Genomic DNA, 14565 nt, shown 5'->3' on the forward strand with positions numbered 1-14565 from the left:
ATTTTTTCTTTCCTTTTAAAATGACAAATCCTGGGACTACATTAGATACACAAGCAGTAGGATAGTATTCCTTTTGGGAGAGCAGTACTTTAAAGCTCCCTACTCCCTTTGTCAGATGACATTCACATAAGACTTAAACAAGAAAGGTATGGTAGAAATGATGGGTAGTCTGAGTCAGCTGTAGATATGACAGATAGACCTGACAAACAGGACTAGGAAATTCTAAGATACCCAGACAAAAACCAATAAATAGAAGAATTTTGTTTAAACAAGAAATCTCTGGGGCTTTTAAGCTACTAAATTTCAGTTCAGAGACCTTTCTTTTGCCAATATTAAATATTTTCAACTCATACCAAGTGGATAAAAAGTGGATGAAGCTCCAAGACCCCATTTAAACTACATCCATTTAAAAACTCTATCTTGAAAGATTCAAATTCTTTAAACCATAATTTGAAAAAGACAGTCACTAAAATACATGAGATACTGACTCCAGAAACTAGTTAAATTCTAAGGAAATCAATTTGTAGTGTGATACAATCCTGAGTATGAGACACAATTCTGAGTGTGAGACACAATCCTGTAGTAGGAGTAATATCTACTAGTATTTCTGCCATGAGATTTGGGGAGGGAAGTACCCTTGAACCCTGATTTGTCCAGATAACTGGAATTTCAGATGTTGACTTGACTTCCTAATACCTAAGACATATCATCCCACAAGGAGTCAGTACTCCTCAAACTTAATGAATATCTTGCTTGCTGTCACACCTATGTGACTCAAATATACCCTGTTGACTAGGCGTATTTCTGTATGGAGATGAGGGAGACTACATCTCCCTAAATCACTGTAGTCTCCCTGTGGAGTATGCTTTCTGTGTTATTATTAAGTAAATTTATTTTTTATTAATAGTCGGATAGATTATAACTGACTCATTTTTTTTTAATCCTGAACCTGAATCACTGGACCATTCTGAGTCAGACCTGGTCCACAACAGGAGGTTAATAGGAAAGAGTCATTGCTTCCAGCTCTAATATATGATCTTATGAAATTGGAATAATTGACAATAAAACAAGGAAACTGGCACATCTGTCAGAGTCCTTTAATAAGACACTTCCACTTTCAGGTCAATCATGTATAATCTAACACACGATTGGGTGGGTATGAATCCAAACTTCATTTGTTCCTTTTCTAATAGATTTCAAAGATCTCTTGATGGAGCAAAATGTGTGGGAGAAGGGAATAAGGGGATATCTAGGTCAGCACACCAGGCAGGAAAGCAAGGGAATATCCTTACTACATATGATGATTGGGGTGCCATAGACCAACATCATCTGATATGATTATAGCTGAACAATTTGAAAATTTCAATAATCCAAAAAACTTAAATGAAGATAATACAAAGTTAGTGGAAGAAGAAGGTATAAAGTTAGGAGACTGATGGGAGGATATAATGCTAAGACAGTCAGTGAAGCTCAGACATTAAATATTTAGCCAATAAATTCAGTCAGTAAGTGTTTATTAAGCATCTACTAAGGGCCAGTCACTGTGCTAATCTCTGGGGAAATAAGGGCAAAAGACAGTGCCTTCTTTCAAGGATCTTTGAATATGATGGGACAGGTAACATACAAATAACTATGAACAGACAAGCTATATACAACATAAATTGGGGGATATCAAAAGTGGGAAGGCACTAGAACAGGGCTGAAAAAGTAGATTGGAATTGAAAAGGACCTTAAATGCCAGCCAGGCTGAGGTATTTGTATTTTATCCTAGAAACAATGAAGAACCACTAGGGCTTTTTGAGAGGATATGTGACATTGTCAGACCCATGATTTAGGAAGGTGAGTCTGGCAGCTATGGAGAGGATGAACTGGAGGCACTTGAGGAAGCAGAAAGTTCACTGAAATAATCCAAAAAAAGTAGTGGATGCATGAGGGGAGAGAAAAGTTTGGATATGAAATTTGGTGTAAAGGTAGAGATGATAAGACATAACAATTGACAATTGCTTAGAGATGGGCTTTTAATAAAAACCTGGAATAAATAATGGGAGTAGTCTTGACAGAAATGAGAGGAAAGATGGATTGGAGGTGAGGGGATAATCAGTTATATGTGGGAGAGTCCTCAGAACTTAAAAGAAAGATTTATAAAATTTCTGGGTGGGACCTTGGGGCAACAGGAATGGGGCACTCCTCAATTGTTTTAAGTTAGTATGTTTTTAATGTGTGGGGGAGTAGTATTAATCCAATAACTTGAATTACCATATTATATTAAGATTTATAAGGAACTTGCTTCAGAAGAGTCTGTAAATGATTGAAAATGCAAAAATTTCTACTCTCACTTTACAGAATGAGCCTCAGAGAGAGGCAGAATGACTTGCCTAAAATCCCACAGCTAAGAAAGTCATAGAAACCCAATTCAAACTCTGGGCTTCCAACACCAAAATCAGAGCCCTTTCCACTATACCACATTGACTGTCAGGGAGGTATAGTCCCAAGGGGCTGGAGTTAGCATCAGAGAGCTTTGATTCCATTCTATGCCCTATACAATCTTGAGCAAATCCTGAATTTAGTTGAAAGGGGCTGGACTTAACAGCATCTGAGGTCCCTTCTATAATCATATGTGCCTCTGATGCAAGAGTTTCAGTGAAGAGAAAATAAGTTAAAAAATGAAATTCTTGTAATCATTCTCCCCATGAGCAGGTTAAGCAAATAAGAAGTCTAAAGAGAGAAATTCAAAGATACCTATAGGAAAAAAGCAACCCAACAAATATTTATTCAGGTCCCTTCTATGTGCCCCAGACAAAACAAAACAAAACTTCAAAACTTGAGGAAATTATATTGAATTGAGTACTAACTGGGCTGAAAGAGAAGGAAATGGAAACTGTTGTCCCTTCAGTGTAAATTTATTTTGTATTAAGAAATGGATAGACTATAGTATTAATTTGTTCTAATCCTGGGACACCTCACAGAGTTCCCAGAAGAACAACCCTTTGTGAGATCAGTGTGATGCTCCTACATAAATGGTTGAGGAGAGACCCTCTGGAGGAGGGTCAGGAGAAAAGCATAGCTGAGGGAGCTGCAGCAAGATCTAACTCAGCACAGTGAGGTACAACTGGTTTTGCAAGGTCATATTCCTACCCTATAGGTGATTGGGCAGTGCTGGTCCCTAGGAAGGTGGCAGACACATTCAATCTACATAATGTTCCCCTGTCACCTCAGCTTCTGTTTCTATTTTCTCTTCTGCCTGAGGAGTTCTCTTGGAGAGAACCAAAATTGCTCAGTCACAAGTTCCACTGATAGGCCCACTTCCCCATGTGCAACAATATGAATCCCTCCAGATACCTATTTTAGGGATTCTGAGACAACTTTCTTCAGATACAGCCATGAATCCTGAGACTATCTGCTACCATGTAGGCCTGAGACACAATAACTTTACCCTCTATTTCTTTAGAAACAGGTACCTGGTGGGATCAGACTACACAGAAATCTATACCTTTACCAATGGCACGGAGGTTACAGAGCACCCAAAAGAAGCAAAGCCTTCTACCTTGGCCATGTGGAGAGACACTGGGATTCCTGTCAGCATCAGCACCTGTTAAGGTATTTGGCTTTTTTTCCCAGATTGGGCCTGCCATCCATCTCATTGAGCCACTAGTCCAGTGTAAATATGACAGCATCCAGGAGAGACACAGTAATGCCCAGAGGAAACATGTAGTCTATAGGGAAAGGCATGTCAAGAAGAAACAGTGCTCCCATGGTGTCTGCAGGGCCTCCCTCCAAGGAGACCTGGAGACAAAATGACTACAGTTTACATGCCTAAGAGCTGTGTGCCTGGATCCATCCCAAAAGAAACTCACTATGTGAAGCTCTATCTAGTGGTGGAGCACACAGAATGCAAGAAATGTGGGAACCTAGAGAGATTTGCAATAGGGTGAAGGAGGTCCTAAATCATATAGGAAGGTTTTGTCAGCTGTTCAATTTCCGGGGAGTTCTAATTGGACAAAGGTTACAAGGCTATAATCACCTATGACATACAGTATTCTCTGAACAGCTACCTGAAATGAAGGGAAAATTGTCTGAATAAGAAGCAGTAGCATAATTTATCCCAACTGATCACTGCACTGGATTTTGGAGGAGGTGGTGTGGGACTAGCTGGATTGGGTTCTATGTGCACACAGAGTTCTGAGGGTGTGAACCAGGACTAGGAATCCAATTCATTTGGACTAGCAATCACTATAGCTCATGAAATGGTACACAACCTTGGCATGAACCCTGATGACAACATCAAGGGCTGCCAGTGTGAGGTCAGCAAGATGCAAGGTGGTATGTCATGCACTCCAGAGAAGATGATAATGTCTACCCTAAGAAGTTGAGTAGCTGCAGTAAGGACAATCTGCAGAAATTTCTAAGGGAGACTATATTCCAGGTGAATTGCCCAACCAACTTCTCAAGTCTGTAGCAGACTGAGAAAGGGCCTATGTGTAGGAGCAAGTTTGTGGAGCTAGGGGAGGACTGTGATTGTGGCTGTCCAGAAGAATGTATGAACCACTGTTGCAATCCTATGAAATATAAGTGGGCCTCAGGAACAGATTGTGTAGAAGGGGAATGTTGACAGTCATGCCTTCTTACAGCAGATGGAGAGTTCTCTTGGGATGCTCAGGATGCCTATGACTTGTCAGAGTACTGCAATGACCAGCAGGCTAAATGTCCAGAAAACATATCCAAAGAGAATGGCACATCATGCTGGGAAGTTTACTGTTACAATGGGGCCTGCCCCACTCATAAGCAGCAGTGTGAGGCACTCTGGGGCATAGAAACAGGAGTGTCAGATGACAGATGATTCAGGCTTGGGTGCTCCAGAAGATGCACACCGGCTGATTATCTTACCAAAGAGGACTTCAACAAGTGTAGGGACCTGCACTGTTCAAGAGTAAGCACAGGATCCCCCTCCAGAGCTCTGTGCAGCTTCATTTTTCAAGGTGAAAGGTATGACCTTGCTGTAACTCACAGCAAAAGTCATCATCCTTTTGAGATTGTGGCCACTGGCATGAAGTGTGGTGAAAGGATGGTATGCTACCATAAATATTGTCAGGACCTTAGCGTCTATGGCTCTAAAGAACTGCTCCAGTCAATACCCTGATCATGAGTTCTGTAATCACAAGAGAAAATGCCATTGTGAACCAGGCTAGGCAGCTCTATGCTTCCAGTTAAAGCTCTCTGAGCTCAAATCAGGAATATGAAGCACTACATGTGGGGGGGGGGTTGGCATATTCTGTAAAAAGATAAAAGATTAACAAATAATTGGTTACAACAAGTGGAGTAGGTGCTTTTCATTGCTCTTCCTAGGGATAGAGAAGTTTCTCCCACAAGAGTGAAAAGAATTGCCTACCCTTGATGCTTGGTAATAATGGGAAACTATCTGGAAGCACAACAAAATAAGACAATCTTAGAGCCCTGGGTTAGGGCATATGCCCAACAGTATGATACTGGTTCAAAGGATCTGAATTCTTTAAGTGACTTTTCTCATATAATAGCAAATTGTTTTCCAGAATTAGAAATTCCAGAATATAGTATCAAATTATTTCCAGAAATAATTCACAACTCTAAGAGCAAATTAGTGTGCCTGTCTTCCCACAACCTCTCCAAAATTAATGACTTGTTTTTCATTTTCTTTGCCAATTTGATTGTTATTAGTGAAACCTCAGATTTATATTAATGTCCATTTCTCTTAATGTTAATGATTTAGAATATTTTTATATGGTTATTGATTATTTGTGCTTCTTTGCTAAAACCATATCCATTTTATTTTCTTTTTAAATTTTAAAAAATTTTTAAAAATTAAAAATACTATTTTAGTGTTTTCACAAATATATAAAAATTTTAATCTTCCATTTTATCACAAGAAACAGACCCAGACAAGTTAAATGATTTTTCCCATGGTCTCTTAGTGAGGAGTAGAGGTAGTTCAAAGTCTTCTCTCACTATAAAAGCTAAAAAAAAAAAACTCCCTTAAGAAACAACAGGGGGCAGCTAGGTGGCACAGTGGATAAAGCACTGGCCCTGGAGTCAGGAGTACCTGGGTTCAAATCCAGTCTCAGACACTTAATAATTACCTAGCTGTGTGGCCTTGGGAAAGTCACTTAACCCCATTTGCCTTGCAAAAAAAAACTAAAAAAAAAGAAAAAAGAAACAACAGAACAGGAAGGAGACATAAGAGGTCAAAAAAGGAGTCCAGGAGGAATACTAGCGGATCATTGATAGCATGGTTCCATCCATGGATAATGGAAGTTGGAGAATGTTATAGGGCTCAGTCCTTGCTAGCCTAGAGCTACAATATTTCTGGAAAACGTCTACTTCACCTACTCCACAGGGACAAGGAGTAGGAGAGGAAGGATTTTGTGTTTTGTCCTTCATTCTTGAAGAAGAGCATGACATCAGGTAGATGATACCATGACTAGTACATGAATTGGATTTGAATGAGGGGTTCTGTGTTAAGTCACCAGCCTCACTTTCTTCTCCAGAGTCTTCTAAGATCCAGTGACCCAGATAGGAATCAGGATGACTGGAGTTGGCCCTGGATGTGAGGCAATCAAGGATAAGTGACTTGCCCAGCTAGTATTAAGTGTCTGAGGCTCCATTGGAACTCCTGTCCTCCTGACTCCAAGGCCAGTGCTCTATCCACTGCACCTCTAAGCTGCCCCTAAAAAATTGACATGCTATCAGTTATGTACAAATAAGGTATATAGAGGATAAATTTGAAATAATCAATAGAGGAAAAGAAAAATTGAGAAAGACTGGAAAGGAGGGGAAGGAAAAAAAAGAAGGGAGAGAGGGAGAAGGCATCAGTCCCTGGAGCAGATTTATTGCTGGCTTTTCAAGTGTAGGGAAGATGGTCAAATTGGAAAAAAGTTTTAGGAATACAAATGGCATGGGTAGGGCTGCTAGTTAATCTGCTCTAGTTATGTTCGTTTAGGTCAGCTCATTTGAGTCAGTAAAAGTCCATGGTACTTGAAGCAGGTGTAGGAGTAGGGTTCCTCTCTTGTGTGGGTCTTTAGATTGGAACTCTTACTGTATGACCTCCTCCAGTTGTGACCTTTCTTAAGTCTTACTGTGGAACTCTGTCCCTTGTCCAACAGTCTAACCAACTCCTGGGTCATGCTCTCATCCAGTCCATTACAAAATATCCTAGTAAGAACAGTATCTCTGAGGTTCTAAGAATTTTACCCAAGCAGATGTATACTGTCCAGGAAAAGGTGTCCAGGATTTATGTCCAGGTTAGAAAGTGAAAATTAAATAGAAGTCATTACACATGATAGTTCAGCAGGTCAGTTAAGAGTGCTTGCAAGTATAAGCCAAGGGCTGCCACTTTCCTTAAAAATGAGCAGGATAATGCCTCTTTTATCTTGAATTTCAAACTTCTTATATTTGAAATGTGGTAGACATTATAATTCCAGACTGATACTCCTTATGGAGTGCTTCACCTCCAGAAGTGCCTGCCTCAGTGTTGTTACTTTTTTTGGGTCTCTTCTCCTGACAGAAGTGGCCCATGCCTTAGATCTTATATATATTTTCATTCTACCCATGAGTTGCTTCTGTATGTTTAGGGAACCTATGTAGATAGGTTGTGCTTAATACTTCTAATAAGTTGCATCACTAGGAACAATTTTTTTTTCAAACCTATAGATTCATGGTTTGAGAACAGAAGAGGGGAAAGCTAGCCCAGGGGAGAAAAAATTTCTTCCCTGAAATGCAAGTCAAGCCAATTAGAGAAACAGTTTCTAGAATTCTGGTAATTCTAGAATCTGAAGAGAAAGAATAAAGAGAAGAGCCAGTTAGCAAAGAATTCTGGGGATTGGTATGGTTGTTCCTGACTATACCTGAGAGGCACTAATAACCCTGTTAGTTCTTCGGTAGTGCACCAGAATTTGGAATTGCTCTCAAGGCAATTTCCAAGAGAAATCTCCCTCCCCAAGAAATTTCCCTCCTATGGTTGGAAGGCTGCCTAAACAATATCCTCTCTTCTACCTAGAAGGGCCATGAAAGTGGAAAGGAAACTGAGGCAGATAACATTTAAATAATTTGCCCAATCACACAACTCATAAGTTTCCTGGGATTGATTTGAACTCTCCTCTGCAGGGTCTCTCAAAAATCTTGGTGCATTTTGCATCTTGAATAGTTTAAAAGTGCACTAAAACTTATGAAGCACTCTATTTGCTTTTGCCATGCACTTTTGTTGGGACTATATCATTGCTCCAAAAATGGATGTTCCAGGGCAAGAAGGCCACTGGAAAAGATGTATATTCTAAAGTAAGGAGGTTCCAGGTGAGATAAGAGTTGAAGCATGGTATAACTGACAACAGTCTCTTGTTTTTCTTTTATAAGTCACACAGGATTCCCCTTCTCCCTCCCATCATTTGAAATAGTTCTTTAAAGGTTATGGTGAGCATTAGGATAAGGAAAAAAGGTCTTTTATGAGGCTCACAGAGGAGTGGATCCTCCATATTAGAGTTCTTCCTCCCTGGTGTCATAGTCAATAATTTCAATAATTCCAGTCCCCCTCCCCCACCACCAATCCCATTCCCTTTGATTAAACAAGGTAACAATTGGCATGTTTATACCTTATAGCAATAATCTCCAAACTTTTAAAATAAAAGACCCTTGTCAGTGAGACATTTTTGAGCCAAACTCAATCTATTTACTGTATATTTACTTATTTCTAAATTATATAATGTATTAGCTTATTAATAGTTGTGTATATCATAAAACTTTAAAAATAGAAATTTAAAAGAATTAAAGATGAAATATTTGTACTTAGAATCAAAAAGTAGTCATTTTAGTAAAAAACAGGAGTAAAGAACTTCATTTTAGTACTTTGGAAGTTGTATGCAGGATAAATTGAAGAGGGAGAAACTTGAACAAGGGCATTAATTAGAAAGATACTGCAATAGGCCAAGGAAAAAGTGATAAAGACCTGAATTAGGGTAATACCTAATTGTGACAGAGAGAAGGGGACAGAATCAAGAAACATTCTGGAGGTAAAAACAAGCCTTGACACCTGATTGGATACGGGGAGTGAATCAGAATGAGGATTTGAAGATTTCATCAAGGTTGTCAACAGGGTTATACTCCCAGATCATAATAAGGTAGTTTATAGAGAGGAAAGGAGGGGGCAGAATGAGGAGAGAGAAAGAGAGGCAATTAGAATAAATTGGCTATTACTGGGAAGGTAGAATATGATCTATATTCCCCCCTTCTGATTAGTTGATCACTATCCCAAGGGATTGGACCATAGCTACCACTTTAGAGAGAGAGGACTGCTTTATAAGGGGAGAGATAACACTCATTAAATTCTATTGAATGAACTCTCTTGAGCATCACCCTGTTATGCTTAGCAATTATTAAGCACATAGTAGATTCTTAATAAAGAGCTTATTGACTCAATATCCTTAGTCTGGCATTTAAAGCTCTTCACAATCTGGATCCCAGGCATCTTTCCAGTCTTATTTAGGATTACCCTTCCAGTCAAACAGATCTGCAATTCCACAGAAACAATCCTCCATCTCCCAAGGCACTTCTTTTGCACAGATGAGTTTCATTGTGTCTGGAATGTACTCTTTCTTTTTACTTCCTAGTATTTCTAGCTTCCTTCAAAGTACACTTCTGGTGCTGCCTTCTATATAAATCCCCTGAGTTCAAATCAATCCCAGGAAACTTATGAGTTGTGTGATTGGGCAAATTATTTAAATGTTATCTGCCTCAGTTTCCTCAACTGTGAAATCAGATAATACCAGTAATTACCTCTCAGTAATTGAGGATCAAGTGGAAATAAAATTTATAAAGTGCTTAGGGATTAGTATATAATAAGCTCTTTTTATTTTTTGGCAAGTCAAGGTAGTTAAGTGATTTACCCAAGGTCATACAACTAAGCAATTATTAAATGTCTGAATTATTGAATGTATGAAGATTTGAACTTATGTCCTCCTGACTCCAGGGCTGGTGCTCCATCCACTGTGCCATCTAGCTACCCATATATAGTGGACTCAATGTTTTCTTACTGATCTCCCAAGCTAATATTAGTTCTTTCCTTCTTGAATTTACTTCACATTTCTTTGTTTGTATTTTATATTTGCTTATTATGCACACATAGAAAAATGCAAGGTTTAGCTTTAGTCTGGAAATCTCTTTAGAGTTATAGACCTGAATCTTCAGCTATATGACATTGCCTCTTACTGTGCCACTTTGATGACACATTGTAAGCTCAATATATACTTAATATATTTTAAGTTATACTTAATATCTTAATTTTAAGCTATACTTAATATCTTGATATCTTACTATCTTAATCTATACTTAATAGCTCAGCATATACTTAATATGTTTTTAAGCTATTCTTAATATCTTTTCCCAAAACATGATCCTACTGATTTTACCATTTCTGTTTTCCCATATTTGTTACTTTGGGGTTATTTTGGACTTAAACTCATTTCTTTCTGTTAGCTTTCAGATCTTGTCAGTTATCAGGTTTTTTTCCACTACTGAAATGTTTATTGATAGATTTTTTTCATATCTTCTTCCTCCTCTCATCCTATTGCTACCAATGGGGTCAGTTAGATGGCATAAGGACCTTGGAGTCAGGAGGACTGGAGTTTGAATCCAGCCTCAGACAATTACTAGCTGTGTGATCTTGGGCAAGTCAGTTAATCCTGATTGTATCACATCAAAAGCCATCTTCAGTCATCCTGATTTATATTTGGCTACTGGAGAAGAAAGTGAGGCTGGTGACTTAGCACAACCCTTTCTCCCTCAAATCCAATTCACATGGTTGTGCACATGCACCTCCCTGATGTCATGGTCTTCTTCAAAAATGAAGACCATGGTCTTCTTCAAAAATGAAGGACAAGCATAATCTTTGCTACCACTCTGTTTTAGAACCTCATTACCTTCTTGGACTTCTTATAGTTATTTCTATTTCCATTCTCTTTTCCAACCAACTAACTCTTACTGAATTGTACGATTAAGAATTGTAATGCCTGTGTAGGATGTGTCCATTCAAAATATGTTTAGAGGGGTCAAATAGACTCTGTTTATGAGTGGCAAAAATAGATATCTCTAGAATCTGACCTACTCATCCAAAGAACAGAAATGTTTCTGCTTCAAGGAGAGCAAGAAAAGGGCCATGACAGGGCACTTGCTTCTTTCCTTACCTATCTCCAGGAGGGTCACAGGCTAGAAGTACATCTCTTTGCCCTGTCAAACATCCCTTGTCTAGAGGTCTGATTCAGACTCAACCCCACTTATTTGTAAAGGAGGGGGGTGACCCTTGGCTTATACTCATCAGCTTAGATTCTTTCCTTCAAGTGATAAATACACAAAAGGACCGAGATAAATTTTATCAAATATTGAGTAATCCCATTTATTCAAGGATACAGCCAACAGAAATCAGAGAAGCTGAACAGATTAGAATATGTCAAAGAATATACTAGAATGGATGAGTTCTTTAGCTGTGAGAGACATGAGCTCCTAGATCAAAACAAAAGAGCCTGATCTCACCCAAGGAAATTCATTCCAAGCATCTAATAAGGCAAGTTGAAAAAATTAGGGACATGTACAGGAGCTGGTTTCTCCTCTAAGTCTGCAACTTCTCTTTCAATGAATGTTTCATCTGAAGACTCTTTAGAATACCCATGCCTCTCCCACAAAAAAAGTTATAACCAGCTCCACAAATACAACAGGAACCCAGTGTAGAGAACAGCATCTTCTCATTTAGGGCAAAACCTGACTGAGCTGGAAGGGAAACATTTATTAAACCCTTACCTAGGCAGCTAGGTGGCTCAGTAGGTACTGTGGGGAAGATGTGAGTTCAAATCCCCCTTACTGGTTTTTCTTCTTTTTTATTTGACAAATCTCTAATGCACAAATATGGAAATTTGTCAGTGTTGGTAACTCACTCTTAAGGTCTGTGATTTGGTAGAAAAATCCTAGGGAGTTCCCTGAGGTTCACTGAAGTTAAATGACAATCACAGGTAAATGTCAAAAACAGGAATTGAACCCAGTTTTTCCTGACTATCAACTAAACTGAATTGTTCCTACCTAATGTCCTTAATTAAGTTTTTTTGTGGTTGATGCCTTTTTTTCTTTTTAAACTCTTTGAGCTCAGGGGTATGTTTTATCCAACATTTATATTTTCCCAATTATCTAGTCATTTGCTATTTATATTTTATTGGTTGACCTTTTTTCAAAAAAATCAGTCAACAGAATTTATTAAATGCTTACTGTATGCTAGTCACTGCATTAAGCATTGAGGATACAAATAAAGGCAACATACAGTCCCTGTGCTCAAGAAACTCATTAAAATGAGGGAAACAACATGCAAGCAACTATGTGCATACAAGATTTATGCAGTATAAATGAGAGGGGAATCTCCAAGGGAAAACACTAGCAATGGGAGGAGGAGGTGGAAATGGACCACGAAAGGTCTCTTGTAAAAGGTCAGATTTAGGCTCAATTCTGAGGGAAGCCAGAACTCAGCAGCAAGGAGGGGAGAGCATTCCAGACATGAGGGAATAGTGAAAAAGGCACAGCACCATAGAATAAAAATATGAACTATCTGTCAAGTGAGAACAGCAAGAAGGACAGTGCTGCTAGAATACATAAAAGGAAGTAAAGGCAGGAAGGGGACAGGATATAAGAGACTTTAAAAGCCAAACTTGTGATTTTCATATTTAAAACTGAAGATTAATAGGGAGTCAGAGTTTATTGAGTAGAGGAGTGACCTGTTCTTTAGGAAGATCAGTTTGATAACTAAATGGAAAATGTATTGAGGCAGAGAGACTAACCAGAAGGTTACTACAATAATCCAGGCATAAGGGTGTAACTGTTTGGTGGAGAGAAAAGACTATGAGAGATGTTATGAAGGTGAAACAACAAAGCTTGGTAACAGATTGGATATAGAGAAGTTGGGAATAGGATAGGGGATTGTATGTGGATGATGAAGAGATGATTAGTTTTATTTATATGTGGTGTTTGAGGTGTCTGCAAAACATGCAATTTGAGATATCCATGAAATATTTAGAGATGCAAGGTTAAAGATCAGGAGAAAGACTAAGGTTGGATAGATAAGAGAATCATTTGATGAGAGATGATAATTTAACTCATGGGAACTGATGAGATCACCAAGAAAAATTGTATAGATGTAGAAAGAAAAGAGGGCCTAGGACAGACCCTTGGAAGAGACCTATAAGCTGGTTGAAGATTCAACAAAGGAGATGGAGGAGTGGTGTGACAAGCAAGAGAACAGGACCACTAAAACACACGCACACACACACACACACACACACACACACATACAAACACACACAGGAAGAGAGAGAGAGAGAGAGAGAGAGAGAGAGAGAGAGGATCAACACTGTCAAAAAGTGCAGGGAGATAAAGAAGGATGAAGACAACCAAGAAACATCCACCCAGAAAAACTGAATATAATCTTTCAGGGGAAAAATATTTAATGAAACATAAGATTTTCAAGCATTCCTGATGAAAAGACAAGCATAGAATAGAAATTATGACTTTCAAATATAAGACTTAAGAGAAGCACAAAAAGGTAAACAGCAAAGAAAAATTAGAAAGGAATCAAGAAGTTAAAATGTTTATATTCCTGTTTGGAAAGATGATACATATAACACTGAAGAACTGTAGCATTATTAGAGCAATTAGACATAGACATAGGGCATAGGTATGAATTGACTATGATGAATGATTTAAAAAAGAAACTAAGGGGTGAGAAAGAGGGATTCATTGGGAGAAGGGGGAAGAGAGGGAAAATGGGGGAAATTATGTCACATTAAAAAGCTTTTGCAATAGAGGGGAAGATGGAGGGTGGTGATGGACAGTGCTTGAACTTTACTCTCATCAGAGTTAGCTTAACAAGGAAATAGCATTTACAATCAGGTGTGTATAGAAATTTATCTTACCCTACAGGGAAGTAAAAGGAGAAGGGAGTGGGACTGATAGAATGGAAGATAGATTAAGAAAAGTAGCATGTTCAGAAGCAAAACAAATTTTTGAGGAGGGACAAGGTAGAGAGAGAAGGATAAATAGGGAAATAGGATGGAGAGAAATATGCAATTAATAATCATAAATGTGAATAGATGAACTTATCTATAAAATAGAAGTGTATGACAAAGTGGATTAAAAACCAGAATCTACCAATATGTTGTTTACAAGAAACACATTTGAAACAAACACATAGAGTAAAAATATAGAGCTCAAGAAAACTTTATAAAATATTTTTTTCCAAGTACAAGTAAAGACTGAAGCACATTTTTTTATTATTATTATTATTTGGGGGGGGTGCAGGGCAAATGGGGCTGGGTGACCTGCCTGGAGCCGCATAGCAGGGTGATTGTTGGGTGTCTGAGGCTAGATTTGGACCTGGGTGCTCCTGGCTCAAGGGCCAATGCTCTGTCTGCCACCCAGCCACCCCTACTATTATTACTATTTTATTTTGGGCCTTTTTTTCTTTTTTTTTGGTTTTTTCAGGGCAGTGGGGTTGGGGTGGCTTGTATTTCACAC

At 38.5% G+C, this 14565-nt stretch overlaps 1 protein-coding gene across 2 annotated transcripts in view; it reads left to right on the forward strand.

Annotated features, from left to right (window-relative positions):
- The window catches only part of UBE2D3 (ubiquitin conjugating enzyme E2 D3), a 151789-nt gene that overhangs the window by 65595 nt on the left and 71629 nt on the right, over positions 1–14565 (forward strand). For both annotated transcript variants that reach the window (XM_074228789.1, XM_074228788.1), the window contains one exon: positions 3449–3597. In XM_074228789.1, coding sequence (XP_074084890.1) covers positions 3449–3597 — 149 coding nt within the window. The remainder of the gene's footprint in view (positions 1–3448; positions 3598–14565) is intronic.

This window comes from Macrotis lagotis, chromosome 3 (assembly GCF_037893015.1).
Source record: "Macrotis lagotis isolate mMagLag1 chromosome 3, bilby.v1.9.chrom.fasta, whole genome shotgun sequence".
Classification (NCBI taxonomy): Eukaryota; Metazoa; Chordata; class Mammalia; order Peramelemorphia; family Peramelidae; genus Macrotis; species Macrotis lagotis.